Source organism: Leopardus geoffroyi, chromosome D1 (assembly GCF_018350155.1).
Source record: "Leopardus geoffroyi isolate Oge1 chromosome D1, O.geoffroyi_Oge1_pat1.0, whole genome shotgun sequence".
Lineage (NCBI taxonomy): Eukaryota > Metazoa > Chordata > Mammalia > Carnivora > Felidae > Leopardus > Leopardus geoffroyi.
The window spans coordinates 65459280-65478815 of NC_059329.1; the positions used below are offsets into that span (position 1 = coordinate 65459280).

General features: G+C 36.6%; 1 protein-coding gene across 5 annotated transcripts in view; it reads right to left on the reverse strand.

Moving 5' to 3' along the window:
* STK33 (serine/threonine kinase 33) overlaps positions 1–19536 on the reverse strand; it is a 168936-nt gene that overhangs the window by 15140 nt on the left and 134260 nt on the right. For 4 of the 5 annotated variants that reach the window (XM_045484403.1, XM_045484407.1, XM_045484404.1 and 1 more), the window contains exon 12: positions 4276–4482. The exons of the other annotated variant lie outside the window; for it this stretch is intronic. In XM_045484403.1, coding sequence (XP_045340359.1) covers positions 4276–4482 — 207 coding nt within the window. The remainder of the gene's footprint in view (positions 1–4275; positions 4483–19536) is intronic. 5 annotated transcript variants of the gene reach the window in all.

The following is a 19536-nucleotide window of genomic DNA, read 5'->3' on the forward strand; positions in this document are numbered from 1 at the left end:
CATCTCCTGTGACACTGTAAAGGCCATGTTTTCAGTCAACAAAACTAATCACAAGAGAAAACAATTAGAAAAATCTTCCATTTTCATTAAACAAGTACATTCAAGACTGTTCAATGAGTAACTGAACAACTAAGAAGTTTCTCTTTTATGAAGCAAGAATTCTGTAATGCAGATATACTTGTATCACATCCAGAATTTTTGGTCCTTCCCTCCATAGTTAGAGGGAAGTGCATTTTAATTACAGATATTCATTTCCCACTTGTTTTCTGAGATTAATAAATAATGAAAGTATGGTAGTACGTATCTGAAATCACTAAGGACATAATGTTAAAAGGCATACTCCTGCAATAAGCAATGGTCTGCCAACCATCTCATTTGAAGATGAGTAAATGTTATTGTAGGAACTAAAGTCTTGGGTATCTCTGATAAAATAGATTTAAGCACCCACTGTAGGGGCACCTGGGTGGCTCAGTCGGTTAAGCGTTGGACTCTTGATTCAGTTCAGGTCATGATCGTGTGGTTCGTGAGTTCAAGCCCAGTGGCGGGTTCTGGGCTGACAGCGTGGAGCCTGCTTGGAATTCTCTCTCTCTCTCTCTCTCTGCCCCTCTCTGCTCATGCTTTTGCGTTCTCTCTCTCAAAATAAATAAATAAACATTAAATAAAAAAAGAACCCACTGTAGGGAACTTATTTATTTTTTAAAATTCTTCAGTGGATCTTTTTTTAAAGTTTATTTATTTATTTTGAGAAAGAGAGAGAGAGAGACAGAACATGGGGGAGGGGAAGAGAGAGAGGGAGAGACAGGGGGAATTCCAAGCAGGCTCCCCACTGCCAGCACAGAACCCGACATGGGGCTCAAACTCATGAACCACAAGACCGTGACCTGAGCTGAAATCAGGAGTCAGATGCTTAACCTACTGAGCCACCCAGGTGCCCCCACTATAGGGAATTTAGAGGGTTACTAAAAACATAAAACATTACCTAGATGTACTCAGCCTATAAAACACAAAGATACACACAAGAGAACATTTTTATCCTCGAAGACACAATTACCCAAATTAGACGAAAAATTGGAAGTAGAAAGAAAAACAAAAAGGACAAGGCCAAATGCCGTATTTGAAGACAAGTTTGAAAAAGCACAGAGGAATACCTACCTTAGTCCAGACATGAACAATGAAGAGATGTGGACTTATATTTGTCCACGATGACCTGGGCATTTGGAACTAAGGGATGGTTATTCAGTGAAAGAAGAAGGTGCTTAGTTCGAGTGTTTTTTATTTTGTTTATAACAAATCCTCACTTTCTCTGTTAGTTTTCCAAGAGCTCTGCCACTTAGCTAAAAAGAATGATTACCCTGGTTTATAAAAAATACAAAATCGGAGCTCTAAATGGATTTGTGAGATTTTCCAGAAGAGAGAACAATGATACAGTGGAAAGCAGGAACTGTTGGCAGATTTCCACTTAAAGCCAAATTTCAAAAATTTTAATGGAAAAAGAATGTCCTTAATTTTCTAGGTATAAATTATTTATATTATCACATCAAATTGTTTATATAATCTAATTTTAACAAACAATTTTCCCCATGGGAAATATTTTAATATTCATAGAATAATTTTAATAAAATTAAAATTTCACTCTTAAGAATATTAATTACTATATGAATCCTGTGTGGACTCAAGAGTAAATGGCAAACTCTATTTTTCAGTTATCACTTGAGAACTTTACACTAGAATACTATTTACTGTTAATGAAGATTTGAAAGAAAAGAAGTAATTTCTTAGCATAAACTCAGCTTCAATATAATTAACAAAGTAACATATTTATTCATAAAAATCCATGAAAAAACTTAATATGTTAAATGTATCAGAAGTCTTTCTTTTAAGGGATAGCACTTTTCAGAAAAACTCCTGCACAAGGTAATGTGTTCCCCTCAAGACATCACAGCCAAAACCTAAGCATGGGAAAGTTCCTTAGAGGACATCCAGGCATCCAGGATTCCTGCTACAACATTTCTAACAAGTAGCTTTCCAGAGCCTGTATGAATCTTTCCAATAACTGGGAGGTGGGGTCTACTATCCACGGTCCCGCCTATTCTAGTGCAGGGGAGCTGTGACTATAGTAAAGTTCTTCCTGCTGATGAGTGGAATCTTTGTTCTTAAAATTTCAACCTACCTGGTATGAAATTAATACCACTGGTTATATAAAGTTCTAGTGTCCATAAAGCACCTCAAATTCCAATTCTTTTGTTCCCTAGTTGGAAGTAGCTAAGAATAGCATAGAAGTTCTATCACTCTAGGACTTGCAGAAGGAAGGGGACAAGAGGGTAGAGGTGTGACAGAGCAATGTAAAAGGAGACAGAAGACAATGAAATATTTGGTTCACAAGGATATTTTATGTCAGATTCAGTGACAAACATGGATATAATCCAATACTACAAAATACGAAAGATGATATGGGTGTGTGTGGTGTACGTGTAAGTATTTGTGTTTGTATATATATGAGTATATGTAGATGCATGTGTGTATATATGTTTAATACATGTGTATGAGTGCATGAGTATATATATATATATAGTTGACCCTTGAACAACAGGGGTTTGAACTATGCAGGTCTGCTTATAAACAATGGATTTTTTTAGGTAAGTACAGTACACTCACTGCTGTAAATGTCTTTTCCTTATGATTTTCTTAATAACATTTTCTTTTTTCTAGACTACTTTATTGTAAGACTACAGCATATAATGCATATAACATACAAAATATGTGTTAATTGTCTATTAATGTTATTGGCAAGGTTTCAGTCAACAGTAGGCTATTAGAAGTTAAGTTTTGGGGGAGTCAGTAGTTACATGCAAATTTTTGACTGCATGGGGGTCAGCGCTCCCCCACTCCTATTATTCAAGGATCAACTGCATATATGTAATGGCATATGCATGTATGTGTATGTGTGTGCATGTGTGCGTGCATATGAATATGTATGTATAAAATGCCAAGTCAGCCAATAGAAAAATCTGCAAACTATGTTCAATAATGGAAATGCAAACGTGGGTTTTTAGGGTATTATTTTCAACAACATAGAATTCACACAGCTACTAAACATGGCAGGAGTTAATAACAGACCAGAGAGGATGAAGGGAATTCAACAAACATGTTTATATTACGGTTTTAGAAATATTATTTTGAAACATCTGAGTCATGGAATGTGAAACTTATTATCTAGATATTTGGTATTAAGTAGATGAAGAAGTTCTCAACCAGTAAATCAAAATCAACCAGTAGATCACTCAGTATGTCAAGTCTCTTTCTGCAAGTGCTAACAAAGCTGATATCATGGGAGGGTAAGGGCCAGCAAAGCCACACCTTCCCGGGTGCAGCTCAGGGTCCACCCTTACAGGCCTTGTCTGCACTCTACCTATGCTATGCTTCAGGGAGCCAGCCAGCAACAGTTCCTCACAGGGGTCTGGGTTGCCCTGAGGTGAACACAGCCCCCACTGACAGGACACTCAATTATTAAAAGAGAATTCAAATACGTTCATTAGATCTCAAGATAAGGAAGAGAATAAACACAGAGAACATACATAGAACATACATTTTGTTTCACACAAACATAGAAACAAAAGAAGAAAGGGTTTGGGTAAATCGTTAGGATATTAAATTGTTACTAAATTTTACCCACCAAAAAGAATAAAACTCTACTCAGATCTAATATGGCAAAATGATGAAGCTACATACACGGTTTCAGTTAATCATAAAATTGGAAACAGATCATTGGATAATGTAATATATCTTTTTCTAGGTAACACATAAACCCATTCCAAATTGTATAGCCTGGTAAAGCACAAAAATTACTACTTTTGACCCATGGGCCAAATATCACACACCATCTGTTTTTGTAAATAAAGTTTTGTTGCCACATGGCCCCCCTCATTCATTTGCTGTCTGTCTATTTTCATGCTAAAACATCGGAGTTGAGAAGTTGTGACACAGACTATTATGGCCCACAAAGCCTAAAATATTTACTCTCTGTTCCTTCATGGGAACAGTTTGCAGACCCCTGCCGTACATAATTACAGATCTTAAAATAAACACGTAGGTCACACTGCTAAACCATGACAGTCTCAGGGGAGGAAAGAACTTCACTTGCTTTATCATGTAGGCCCTTCCTTACAGACCAACAACAAAAAAGAATTGCAAAAACTGTTCTAAGGGTTGTGAGGGTATTTTACAGTTTGGAGAAATGAAGTAATTGCTCTTCCTACTTGCTGTGTTGGTTCCTACCTGTTTTTCCTCCTCTTCATCTGAAGTGCTACTGGTGTTCTGGACATTTCCGCTGGGTCTGCTGGGTTGGTAACCTTTCAACTTTTCTTGAATGGACCAGTTTTCCTCTGGATGTGTTGTATCTTCCTCATCACTTTCTGGGTTATTTTTCCATTGTTTCATCATTTCTAACACATTGGTTGGTCTTGCTGAAGAAAGTATGTTGCCCTAATATTAACAATGAATTTTTGGTGTTATAAACCGTTTAGAAAATTGAGATTTTTACATCTTTTAGTAATATATTTCCCTAAAGTCAGTAAATTGCATGGAAAAACTATAATGCTGAATAAATAGCAAAACTTCTGATGCCCTTTGGAGCATACTTCCTGCACTAACATGGCTCGTACCTCTTGACTGATCTCATGTACAACCCGTTAGGGTTCGGAGGTGGGGCAAGACCCCCTTCTAGAGCTATTTGTAGAAAACTAACAGGGAAATGCAAAGAATGAAAAAAACTTGCCCCAAGTCTAGTGGGTCCAACACTAAGGACAAGTTTATATAATATCAAAATGTCTAGGTAGAAATGCTAAATTCAATTGAGTAAACACTGTGAAACAGCCTCAAAATTGTATTATCTCATGCCATTTCATGGAGAGACACTTTATCAGCAGATCTTATCTAAAATTTTTTTAATGTTTATTTATTTTTGAGAGACAGAGAGAGACAGAGCATGAGTGGGGGAGGGGCAGAGAGACGGAGACACAGAATCCGAAGCAGGCTCCAGGCTCTGAGCTGTCAGCACAAAGCCCAACGTGGGGCTCAAACTCACAGACCGCGAGATCATGACCTGAGCCGAAGTCAGCCACTTAACCGCCTGAGCCACCTAGGAGCCCCTCAGCAGATCTTATTTTAAAATGGATTTTGTCTGTATTTGCATTGGACATTTTTGCTTTTGGGGTTTCTTTATTGTCATTTCAAATAATGTACAATATACAACAACAAAAAACAAAAACAAAAAATATCACTGTGTCCAATAATATAGATATTTGATTTTTGATTTAAAAGCTTTTATTTGAGGGGTGCCTGGGTGGCTCAGTCGGTTGAACGTCCGACTTCGGCTCAGGTCATGATCTCACAGTCCATGAGTTCGAGCCCCACGTCAGGCTCTGTGCTGACAGCTTGGAGCCTGGAGCCTGTTTCAGATTCTGTGTCTCCCTCTCTCTGACCCTCCCCCATTCATGCTCTGTCTCTCTCTGTCTCAAAAATAAATAAACGTCTAAAAAATTTTTTTAAATAAAATAAAAGATAAAATAAAATAAATAAAAGCTTTTATTTGACTGGAAGATTTCAATATGATGTGGTCATTTGAGTATAACTAATTCAGCACACTGCTTTTATCCCAGATGTGACTATCCCATATCAAAGTTGACTGTTTTATATTAACAATATTTCTCTCAAATATAATATTCCACTTCGTGCCAAGAAATACATGAATGTAGTCTCAAATGGCTCCCGCTAGAGTAGGAATGCCTTAAATATTTTTGCTCCTAACTCAGACTAGTAGAGAAAGTTTAGACAAGTTTGGATCACATTTGGATTAAAATGGGAAATTCAGGTGTGGGCACAGCTATGGAGTGATTCTGCATTAACTTGGTATGTGGGTGGATGGAAGCATCAGTGACACCAAATACTATGAAACAGGGCAGTGTAAGGGCAGCCATCTGAGCACACTGTTGAGGATTTGTAGAGTTTAACAGATTTGTGGTTAAAAACACAAACACACATTAAGTATGGAATGGTAACAATGAAATGAGGATCATTATGCAATTAATTCCCCATGATTCTTCTATTTCATCCTGTTTTAAGAAGTTCTATATTCTTACCACTTTCTTAGCATCCTGCTTTTGATAAAACACTACCCATAGCATCCTCTACCCGTTCACTCCCAGAATTCCTTCACCACGCCTTCTGCCAACCCATAGCCTACATTTCCTCCAAGGCTCAATTTGAGTCATCTCTAGTCAAGCATCCCAGAACTTCAAAAGATGTTGTCATCTTAAATTCAGATGAAGTACAGGAGTCTCAGTAAAAGAGTTGGGATTGTCTACAATGGTAGAGTCTCTGATCTCTCATCTGAATGAGCTCTGACCTCCAGGGCTCTGCCAACAGCCCTGTTTGATCCCTATAATCCATCTAGCTTCTATTACAACTTCCTGGTTTCATCCTGATCTTTAGCCCCAATTTTCATGTAATTACAATATCAGCTCCTCGAATGCTAGTAGACAAAACTCTGCCTCAACTTGATTCTTTCACTAGCAGACAATCTGATATTATCTATGTCTGTATTTCCAGTCCTCAATTGCCCTTCCCTGATAAACTTTCTATAAGGTAACTCTTTAGATACTATGGTAGTCACAAAGGCTGCTCACTTAACATTCCTTTCTTCTAGGCATGTTGTAGACCTCTGCCTCTCTTCCTCTTCTGGGATATGACCATGTGAATTGTTTTGGCCAGTGAAATGTTATTGGAAATAGTATATATAACCTCTGGGTGGAAACTGTAAAAGATGGTGTGCAATGTATCATATCCCCAATTCCTTCGTGAGTAACTACAGAAGCAGAGAGATGGAGCCTCCCTCAGCCTGGATCCCTGAGTGAGGGCAAAGTAAAACAAAGCCTCCTCCTCTCCTCCCAGTCAATGTGCAATGGAAGACATCAAGGACACTGAGATTTGGGGGTCATTTGTTACCACAGGATAATTTAGCCTGTCCTGATATAAATAGCAAATTAAACATTTGCATTCTGTAAGTCACTTCCAAAAATCCTTAGAAAGAATGAGCCCATGGTACAACCAGCATACCCAACAAAACTGCAATGACTACAGAAGTCATATCCAATTAGCACCATGTGATAGCCCATTTATTCAGGCAGTCCTTGCTTTGCACAGTCCTGACGTGTATGAATTTCAATCATCATGACTTAGTTAAATACTATCAGTCACCCAACAACACAGTTCAAACTGCAGTCACCATGGTATACTAACACTAATTACATGAAGTTCAAACTTCACTGCTAGCTCTTCAATCCACAATCACCATGTAAATTACAGATGTGCATTGTGATCAGTGACGGATCATGTCACTTCTTTCCCAGTCTGTCGTGACGGGACACTGGGCATCTGCTATTCAGTTCACACACAGGCAGCAAAGCATGCAGTTGTGTTGCCTCCTTGCCTCCCAGTGAACTTGCCAGCTAAGAAGAAGGTGTAGCAAATAAATGAAAGGGGATCAGGCTGGAAGTGGAATCTGAATCAAATGTCAGTGGAGCAATAGCAGAAGCAGCTGACCTTGGAAGCATGGACACTGCCACCATTTGAGAGAACCTAGCCATGCAACCCAAGGAACTTGGTGAAGGCAAACTTATAAACATAAATGGGAGGAAAGTGGTGTGCAGAAACAATGCAGGTGCCCCAGAGACTGTGCAAAGAAGGCGACATTTAAAGAATTTTCAGAGATAATTTATGACATTGAAAGCACAAATGATAAAAAGTTGGAAGTTGACCCAAACTTAGAAAATTGTATTATAACTCACCAAAATATAAAAAAGATGCTTCCCTCTGTATTGTATTATATTCAAGCAGGAGAAGGTAAGCACTGTTTAAGCTAATTTTGATAAGTTTTTACTAAAAAAATATATACTTTAATTCTGATATTTCTAATGTTTTAAACTCCAATGCACTAAAAAATCAGTTTATCTTTCATTTCATTTTCTAAGTATTATAACCAACAGTTTTCAATGTTTAACAAAAAATTTTAAAGTGCATGGAACAATCCTAATTTTCCCCAATGATTATTAACATCACTTTGCTCTTTCAACCTGCATTGTTGTTTTTATGGTCCTGTGCTACTATACAAACCAAGGATTCCCTGGATTATCTTGAATCTGCATCTCCAGCAATCTTTCAAATGCTTGGTTCACATATATATATGCATAAGAGCTTGATGACTGACACTCTAAATGCCTAAAGTAGAGCGCTTTTGCACTCAAAGAAATGACCCTATTTCTCATTCCAAAGAGGCTGTGGAGAAAAGAAAGGATTCAGGATAGGACATTATTCCCTCCGAAACATGCTACTTGGAAATCTCTAACTCCTTGTTTCTGACATTCATGTGTGATACCAAACAGGGCACAAATAGTGATACTGACTCCAGACTTTCCCTGTTGTCTACAGTCCAGTCAATAACTTATTAGACTACCTTCTTCTTGCTTGCTAGCAGTTGGAGGAGGAATTGCATCGCATTCTTGGACTGACCGATGATTAAGTGACCCAGGGCTATGTGTCATGAGCCTTCTAGGGTCAATAGAAACTACAAATGAACCAACCACCCAAAACAAAGATGGGTGGAATTATTAGGGCAGACACTGTAGATTGTGTAGATTTTACCATCAGGACACTACCCTCTGAATTTCCTTTACTGGCTTGGGGAATCAGGGGTCAGACACTGAACTCATCAACTATGAAATAGTAAGAGGCAAGAAGGCGGCAGTAACAGACCAATAATCTGAGGCTTTCAAAAGTAGAACACCAACCTTTTGGTTACTAAATTTCCACTTGTTTAACTAACAGATGGCTGAGGCTATTTTACTTTGAAAAATGGAAAATGAACACCCATGGAGAAGAAGCGTTGGCAAAAACTGAGATTTGGATTTAAAACCTTAGTATTAAATGAAGACCACAAATGGAGACCCAAACATATGCCCTCATCTAACATACTTCTCAAGGACGGCAACTCTAAGTATTTGGGAAACAATAAGTATGCAACGAGTATTTTTAAATGAATGAATGAACAATATTCATGAGCTGGGGTGAGGTGATACGAAACATAAAATTGGCAAAGCTAAAAGAAAACATTCGAGGTCTTTAGCTTTGGGTCATCATTCTATTTCTTGTAAATAGCCAGAACTCGTCATTTTGTGATGTTCCTAACAATATATATGTATTCTTAATTGAGTATAGTTGATACCTAGGAATAAATTTTTTCAATAGAAAAGTGGAATAGTCACTTTATTAAAAAACATAGAAGAATGTTCAACTTCACAAAATTAATAAAACCCAAATCAAAACAATGAGATGCCAATTTTCACCTAACAGATGGACATAAGTTTAAGTTTGACAATACTCTGTATTGGTAGGGGCGTGGGAAAACAGAGTTTCTCATCTACTTGCTTTTTTTATTGGATCACATAGGAAATCAAAAGGGAATTTATTTGTTTAATTTAAATTTTAGTTAACATACAGTGCAATATTGGTTTCATGAGTAGAATTCACTGATTCATCACTTATCTACAACACCCAGTGCTTATCACAACTGCCCTCCTGAGTAGGGGTACCTGGCTGACTCAGCTGAGCATCTGACTTCAGCTCAGGTCATGATCTCACGGTTTGTGAGTTTCAGCACCGTGTCAGGCTCTGTGCTGACAGCTCAGAGCCTGGAGCCTCTTCGGATTCTGTGTCTCCCTCTCTCTCTGCCCCTCCCCCACTCATGCTCTGTCTCTCTGTCTCTCTCTCTCAAAAAATAAACATTGAAAAATTAAAAAACAAAAGACAAAATGAAACAAAAAACAAAAAAACCCCACAAATGCCCTCTTGAGTACCCATCATCCATCTAGCCCACCCTCCACCTTCATTTACTTGAGCTTTTTATGGGAGGGTAAATTAGCAATAGCTTATCAAAATAGATAATTCGCATTCTCTCTGACCAGTAATTCCACTGTTAAGAATTTATCCTATAGATATGATAATACAGTATGCATATCTACAGCATAGATATAATACAGTACATGATAATACAGTAAATATATATTTATAAGAACATCTGTTGCACCACTGTTTGTAACAGAAACAGTCTGAAACAACTTAAATGTTCCATATTCATATTCATAGTGGACTATTTAGAAAATAATAGAGTGTCCATAGTTTGGGATATAATGCTGCTTTTTAAAAAATAAGGAAATCTTTCCAAGATATATTAGAAAAGAATAGCATGCATAATATGAACTTGCTTGTGTAAGGTATGTATATATATATATAATTATATAGAATTTTTTTAAAAGAATGCATAGAGACTTAACAATGGCTATCTTTAGTAAGAGGGAATGAGGGGGATGGAGGAAGAAAGTTACTTTTCCTTTTTTGTTTACCATTTAAATCACTTACCATGGATAATCCTAACTATTACCTTTATACAAGTAGTAATTAATGTAAATTAGAGCAAGAAAAGAAATAATGTAAATTGCAAATACCAACATGAACTCTAGCACCCAGCAAAATCACCAAACTCGTCCTCATGAGTCTCGATGAGCCCAAGGCAGCAGCATACCAAGGTAATAATGACCACTGAAGTAAGCAACTGTGTGCCACTTTACGATTTTTCCTAAAAGTCATCTCGGTGATTTGCTTTTACACGTGCAGCAACTATACGAATATACAAGGTTTAGTGCTGATATTCCTATTCTTCAGGGGAAAGCAGCCTGAGAAAGTTAGTAATTTACCCTATGCCAGAAGTGTATTTCCAATTGCCTGCCAAGAATTTCTAGCTAGAGGTTTTGTGGAGCCTTCAATAGCGTATTGTATATTTGAAAGTTGCTAAGACAGTAGATCTTAAAAGTTCCCATCACAAGAAAAAAATTGTAACTATGTGAGCTGATGGATGTTTTAACTAAACTTATTGTGGTAATCATTGGCAATATATACATATGTGAAATCATTATGTTGTACACCTGAAATTTATATAATATTATACATCATTTATATCTCAGTAAATCTGGAAAAATAAAAACAAACTCGATATATTCCAAACCAACATTCTTCAAACTGTGTACACCTGGCTGTACATGAAGACTTTCAAAGGGATGTGTAGGCAGGGATAGTCTGCAGGGAATCTATTTCAAGACCCCCAATTTCCAATGATCTATTCTTTTTCAAAAGATTGGCAGTAATCTTTTCTATGTTCTTTTTCTTAAGTCAGCTTCTTCCAATTCTCATTATTGTATATATATTTATTTGTGTGTCACAGAATGCTCATTTATCTAAAATATATAACAAACTCCTATAAATCAATAAGTTAAAGACCTAAAACCAAATAGAAAGATGGAGGGAAAAAGCTCGAACAGGTGTTTCACAAAAGAAGATTTAAAAAAGAAGGAGATATCCAAAAGGCCAATAAGCACAATTAAAGTGGTTAATTTCATTTGTCATTCAGGAAGTGCAGAATAATTAAGGAATCTACTCCTGAAATCATTGTTTCACTATATGCTAACTAATTTGGATGTAAATTTTAAAAAAATTAAAAATAAAATTAAAAAAACCACACTCTCTCTCTCTCTCAAAATAATTAAATGAACTTAAAAAAAAACCACAATGAGATACTATTATATATCTTCCAGAGTATCTAACTTAAAAATATTGACAAAATAAGCACTGGAGAAGATGAGGAGAAAAACTAGTACTCACACATTGCTGGTGAGTGGTAAGCCCACTCTGGAAAAGGGAACAATGGAATTTTCTAGCTGGGGATAGAAATGTTCTATATTTTGTTTTGGGTGGTAGTTACACAGATACATACATATATAAAAATTCATCAGGCTATATACTTAAAATCAGTGTATTTAATAGTTAAGTAGATTATGTCTTAACAAAGCTATGATGAATTTAAAGATCAATTTCATAGCTTCACAGATATTACTTCATGTAGTTTAATTATTTTTACTAATATATATTATTCCATTGTTAGACCATACCACAATGTATTCATTCACCAAACTGCATTTGGGCTGATTCTGGGATTTTGCTCCTATATACACTTCTATATTCCTGGCATATAAGTGCAAGAGTTCCTCTTGGGTATATTCTTAAGAGTGAAATTTCTTGGTTGTAGAGTATGTGAATGGTTAGCTTTATAGGATGGTGTCAGACCCTTCATCCTTTGTACCAATAAATACTCTCACCAGCAATGATTAAGGGATATGCTTTATCTACATCCTTTCCAACTCCTAATATTGTCAGATTTCTTAATTTTTGGTTTATCTCACTGAAGTCTCAATTTGTATTTCCCGATCACTAATGCAATTGAATATCTTATCACATGTTCATTAGCCAAATGTGGGTCATCTGTCATGAAATGCCTGGTCCTGTCTTTTGCCCATTTTCTACTAGGTTGTTTGCCCTCTCTGTATTGATTTGTAAGAGTTATCTAAATTTCATGATATTAACCCTTTGTTGATTATTTGGGTTACAAAAAGCCTTCTCCTAGTTTATAACCTGTTAACTTTACCTACAGTATTATTTTATGAACAGAAAAGTTCTGAAGATTAATATTTGTCAAGTTTATCCATGATTTCTTTTATGTTCGTGCCTTTGTTATCTTGCTAATAATATCCTTTCCTATACCCTCCAAGGCGCCCAAATTTTTCTTCTATATTTTCTGCTACAAGTTTCAAAGTTTTAGTGTTTAATATTTAAGTCTTAGATTCATTTGGAGCTGATTTTTGTCTATGATGTGAGATAGGAGATAGGATGTGAGATAGGAAAAATGGATAGGTTATCCATTTTTTTTTCATACGGATAACCATTTATTCCAGCTCCATTTATTGAACAGTTTCTCTCTTTCCCACCAATCTGCCATATGACCACTGTCATAAAAGTCCCAGGTGTCCGGTTCCATGTATATTTGAAAATATTTGTATAATTCCTTTCATTTGAATGATAATTTGGGTGGATACAAAATTCAAAGTTAAAGTTCTTTGTCTTTTTTTTTTTAAGTTTATTTATTTATTTTGAGAGATATAGAGATAGCACAAGTCGGGGAGGGGCAGAGGAAGAGGGAGACAAGAGAATCCCAAGCAGGCTCTGTACCATCAGCCCAGAGCCTGACACGGGGCTTGAACTCACCAAATCATGAGATCATGACCTGAACCAAAATCAAGTCTGATGCTTAATAGACTGAGCCACCCAGGTGCCCCAAAGTTCTTTGTTTTTTAATATATTTAGAATATTACTCGATTTATGCTCATATCCAATGTTGCTCCCCAAAAGTAAGATGTCAATGTGATTCTTGCCCTTTTTCATATGATTTGCTATTTCTCTCTGGGAGTTTTTAGAGTTTTTTCTTTGTTTTTGATGTTCTTAAATTTCATTATGCCTCTTTTGTCAGTTCTTCCTTATCTCTCCTATTTAGGATTCTTCCATTTGTTGAAATCTGAAATCTTTCTTTTTTCTTTAATGCCGATTATTTTATCTCTATTATTTCTTTAAAGATTTTCTCCTCCTCCTTTTTCACTTTTCCTGTCAAATTCCTATTATATGAATTTGGGCACTTTTACTTTTAACTCCACATAACTTTTTTTCTCTCTCTCTTTTTTTTTTTTTTTTGTATGTTCAATTTGTGTATCTTCCTGCTTCCCTCTGTAAAGTTCTATAATCTGATCATCTAGTTTTTAAATTCATTCTTCAGCTGCACTCATTTCACTATTAATTATATAATTGCATTCTGTATTTCAACTATTATACTTAAATGGTTCTACTTGGTTCTGTTTTATTATTTCATATACTTGCTTCATAGTATTAACATCTTCCCTTATCTCTTTTAGTATGTTCACTTTGTTGATTTTCAAATTTTGGACTGCCTATTCAAAACTCTCCTAATGGTGTCTGAAACTTGGTCTGTGATCTCATCTTCCCCAGGGAATACTTGTCCTTGGGAGGACAGGGTATGGTTCTAAGGCCAAATCCAGGTCCTCAGCCCAGGAGTTTAAGGAAAAGTAGGGGTAAGAACCCTAAGCACCAAAAACATGCCCCCTCCAAGCTACTCCTCAGTCCAGGGCTTCATCCTTATCAATCTTCTCCCAGGAGAAATGACCTTAGGTACTCCTAAAAGTATAACTTTGTATCGTTGACACTTTCCCCCTTCATTTTACTTGACTTTTCCACAGTATTTGACTCTCTTTAGCAGTCCTTTCTTGAAAACTTTTCTGGATTTTTATATTACCCTGGCCTGGTTTTTCTCTTGTCTCTGAGTATCTTATGTTTGTGAACTGCCTTCCAGGGTCTAAATTTCTTTTCTCATCCTTCAGATATTGGCATTCCATACTCATTCCTCTTGTCTCCTCTCTATATATACTTTCTCTAGATGGCTCTCAGGTCTCTCTCCAGCACACAGCATTCTGCTAAGATCTAGCTCCACCTCTCACCCCACCTGCATGGACACATCCACCTCAAGGCACCATAGGCTTTTCAAAGTTTATATGTCCCAAAGTGAAAATCATCTCTTCCCCCACCTCAACTTTCTCACTGTCCCGTATTCTCTATTATCCATCAAATTTCTAAATCAAGAAAATCGTTCACCTCTGTATGCTACATGTCATTCTTCAAGGGGAAATGGGTCAGAAAATGTTGGTTACCTATTTAAAAGTTATTCCTGACTTTTTTCTTAATAAGAGTACTCTTTTTTTGTTTTTGTTTTTGTTTGTTTGTTTGTTTGTTTGTTTGGATGTGTCTAGATCAAAAGGATAAGTTATGGGTTTCTTCAGTCTTGGCCATCCCATTCATTTTTGCCAGATACTCATTTCCACATCCTCTCCTAGACCTAGGAATGGCCCATGTGATTCACTTTGGGCCAGTGAGAAATAATGAGAATTTATCTGGGTGCCATCTTGATAAAGCTTTTTCCTTGGTAAAACTGGAGAAATGTATACTATGTCTTTGTCCCCTTTTTTCCTTCTTGAGATACTGTCATGTGAGAAGGTGATGCTTGGACTGTGGCAGCCATCTTGCTACTGCTGGAGAAAAGTCTTAGGATGAAGGCTGGTCCGGTAAAGATGGAGGCACACAAAAATGGTATAGTGTCTGTGAGTTGTACTGTGCCCAAATGGAGGACTCCAGAAAGCTACTGGCAGCATAAGTGTATCCAAAGAACTGAGAAAGATTAACAAGTTAAAGTATCAATGCTTTCTAGCCTTGGTAGGCATATTCAATTCTGTGCACCAAAATGTAAGGGAAGGAAAACAACTTGGTGGAGAGGCATAAAGAAAATTAAATGGCTAGAAAGGAAAGCCTGCTAAAACACTGAAATATTAGCAACTATTTGTTAAAAAATAAAATCTTAAAGCCTTAAAAAATAAATAAAAGTATAACCCACCAGTCCTGGAGCTTGGAGTTCAGCGTAAGGAGTCAATGCTGAACACCAGTCACTTCCCACCCCTTTTCTTTAGCTTCTCACTCAAAACAGGGCTTTAGTGCTGCTTTGATTTTATTGCTTAAGACCTCTGTGAGGGGACAGGTATCACTGTCCCAAGGCAAAGGAAGAGAAGCAAAATGGGAACTTGGATTTTTTTTGTCTTCCTATTTTAACTTCCTATCCTGGCTCCTGGCTGCTGCCTCACCAATCGTACACACCAGCTCCAAATGAACCCTTTATTTTCCCAAGAATTTCTCATAGTATTCTCTGTAATCTTGTATCATGAGGTTTTTCTCTAAAGTTACTCTAGGTTTAATCTTCAGAGAAGATGCAGTGTTCTGTGCTAATTCAGCATCTTGGGAAGGAACAGAGCCTTTTGGAAGTGGCCTCTCCCTGGGTGGTTTTTGACAATTAACTCAAACAGATTTAAAGAACTGAGTGACACTGCTATGTCAAAACTCCTTCCGGGACACCTGGGTGGCTCAGTCAGTTAAGTGTCTGACTTTGGCTCAGGTCATGATCTTGTGGTTCATGAGTTTGAGCCCTGCATTGGGCTCTGTGCTGACAGTTCAGAACCTGGAATCTGCTTCAGATTCTGTGTCTCCCTCTCCCCCTACCCCTCTCCCACTTGCACTCTGTCTCTCTCTCTTAAAAATAAATAAACATTTTTTAAAAATTAAACACACACACACACACACACACACACAAACCCTCCTTCCATTCCCATCTACTTATTTATGTAAGGTCCTTGGTGCCTGTATCTTTAAAAACTAAAACAATAATACAATTGGTGCTGAATGCTGTCTCTAACAGTAAGTAATATTCAATCATGGATGAATAAACAGTTTGGGGGAAAAATGCAGCTTTATCCATCCACTAAAGAGATGCATTTCCAATATAATTTTACTTGTGATGCTTAATAATTTTAACAAATTATAATTATGTTCTCTTGATCAATTATGTATTAATAAACATAATGATAAATCATTGTTAAATAATTTTTAAACATTTAAAGGTTTAAAATGTTTAAAACTTAAAATCACAGGGAATAAAAACAAAGTATTAAATATGTATTTGAACCTTTTTTTTTTGAAAATGAGACAAATGATAGGATGATTAATAAAAACCTTTCAAGTAAAAATATATATGGATAAGATTCTGTGAAAGAAGTGGAATAGAAATACAAATTCAAAGGAAAGAATGAATAACCTAAAGTTTCTGTTATAAAAGAGTTCATAAGTTTTTACAAATGGATAAGATGAATATCCTATACATGTAAAAAACAATATTAGTTTTATTTTGAATTGTCAATATTTGTAAAACATTATAGCCTTTGAAATTAAATTTATGATGAAAAATTTTTAAACTTGACCTACAAAGATCTTCAGAGATTCATAATTTTTTTTTTTTATTTTTTTTTTTTTCAACGTTTATTTATTTTTGGGACAGAGAGAGACAGAGCATGAACGGGGGAGGGGCAGAGAGAGGGAGACACAGAATCGGAAACAGGCTCCAGGCTCTGAGCCATCAGCCCAGAGCCCGACGCGGGGCTCGAACTCACGGACCGCGAGATCGTGACCTGGCTGAAGTCGGACGCTTAACCGACTGCGCCACCCAGGCGCCCCAAGATTCATAATTTTTAAATATTGTTGGAATTAAGCATAAAAGTTTAAATATACAATTCCAAAAAATGCCTCATTCTTTTTCCAATCTACGAAACCAGCAATTCTCCTAGACTTTCTTTTTGTCTTACACCACTTTCCCAGTCACCTGAAAAAGTTTTGATTCCTTGTACTCTTTTACCTAACATTCATACTTATTTGAAAAATTGTGCCGATTTTCTTCCCAATGTCTGATTTTTCCCCTCCTCTCTGTTCCATTCTTTTTGCCCAAGTTCCGATCTTCATCATCTCACCCACATCCTATTTCAGTGCTCCAACTGCTGCTTGCCCCAAGCAAACCATATCATGCGCTGTTGCCAGATTATTCTTCCTGAAGTTCTGTCTCGCCAGGAATCCATCTACCAGCCCACTAACTGATGGAGCTGGCCTGTGAGGAGTCTCAGACACTTGGCTACTTGTTCCCGACCTGCTCCAGTGCCCATCCTGTTTCCATTCAGACCCTGATCCTCATTTTATCTCCCCATCAAGATCCCGCTTCTGCCTTTTAGTCAAGTTCCCTCAAGACCTTCAACTCAAATGTATTCCTAGGGCTTTTCCAGCTTCTTACTATCTCAGGCAGGACACTCCATTAGAATAGGCATTCTCCCCTCACAATCTAGACCACAGACCTCATCCAAGTCCACCCAAACTACCCTACAAGGGTCGGAGGGACAAAGAAGAAACTCACATAGGTTCAGCTGTGATCAGGGTACTTCATTGCCTTCCACTAGCAACCCATTGTCAAATAAGCTGAAAATAAAGTCTTCTCCAGGTAAGTCAAGGTCTAGAGCAAAACAGTTCTCACCTGCCTTCATGGCTTAATTTCCCCCTACTTCCCTACATGTCTTCTACGGTCCTAGAAAAACAGAATTACTACTATATTTCATATTCTCTGAACATAGTACACATTTTTTTTTCTGTCTCTATATCTTTGCAAAGTTCTTCCTATCTAGAATCCCCTTCCTTCTTACCATGACTGTAACATTAATTTCTACTTTCACCTATTCTTTCAGAGCCAGATCACATATTACCTTCACTTTAAATAGTTTCCATAACCCGCTAAAGGGAATATTAGCTCTCTTCTTAAAAATCTAGTACTACCACTACATTATATAGCACCACATTACTACATCATATGTTTTATCTTACCATATTATATAATATTATATAGCACTATGTTATATAGTACATAAAGAATACATGTTATTATATACTATGTGTAATATATACACACACATACACATTATTATATATTCATTCACTGCCTGTATTTTTGTTTTAAACCCTTTACTAGGTTGTGGGCAACCTGTGGGCAGGGACTGTGCCAGACTCATCTCTGTGTCCTCCACAGCACATAGTAGTATTCAATAAATATTTATTGAACTATTAAGTGTATATCAATCATTGCATATTGAATAAATCCCCAAGGCTCCTGCTTAATGGGTTCCTTTGTAACATAATTTTCATAAAAACCTTCATTAAATAGGGCCTCAACATATTCATACACATAAGGTAATTCACAACTACTTATATTTACTTATATTTAGAATAACTAAATATAGTAAAATAAAGGTAAGAGTCTTAACATATTGGGATGAAAATATACAGTAGAGAAAAAATGCCCAACAATTAGGCATCAGAAAAGTTTCACTCTCTTACGTAGAGTGTGTATGTTAAGGCTAAAGGTCAAAAGCTGATGATCAAAACCTGGATAACAGCTTGTAAATTAATGAACAAGGGTCTTGTTCACACACTAGAAAAAACATTTTAAAATTAGCCCGCACACTTTGATGACAAGTGCCTTCACAAAGTGTGACCATAAAGCAAAAGTACATTGTACGTTGTGGTAAATTACTCAAGGAGAGAGGCTGCATTCTATTTATCTTTGTACCCCTATAATGGCTGACGGATTAAAATCCAAAGATACTTGTTAAAATCAATAGACATTTAAATGACTGCTGTGCCATTTTAAAAAAGCCACCTTGCAAGACTGATGCACTACAATAATAATTTCCTTCATTTCAAAGAGTATACGTTGTTCTCAACTATCTATGACAGCAAGTTAAAACTTTTTTAGACTGGGATTCACGTCCTGTCACAATTTTCTTTCCTTTTTTAAAAGTTCATTTCCCACTTCTTTCCTTCAAGCATTTTATCTGCCAGTCAAATTGAACTTCCTGATTTTACACTTGCTTGCCTCTATACCTCTGGTCATTTGGGAATTTCTTATGTCATTTATTATTTTCTTCCCTGTATTGTATCTTACACATAGCTTGTCTCCCTTACCAGATTCTAAGTTCCTTATATCAGATTATCTATCCTTAATTATATTTTTATATATCTTTATATATCTTCAATTATATTTTATTACCTAGCCTAACATGGTAG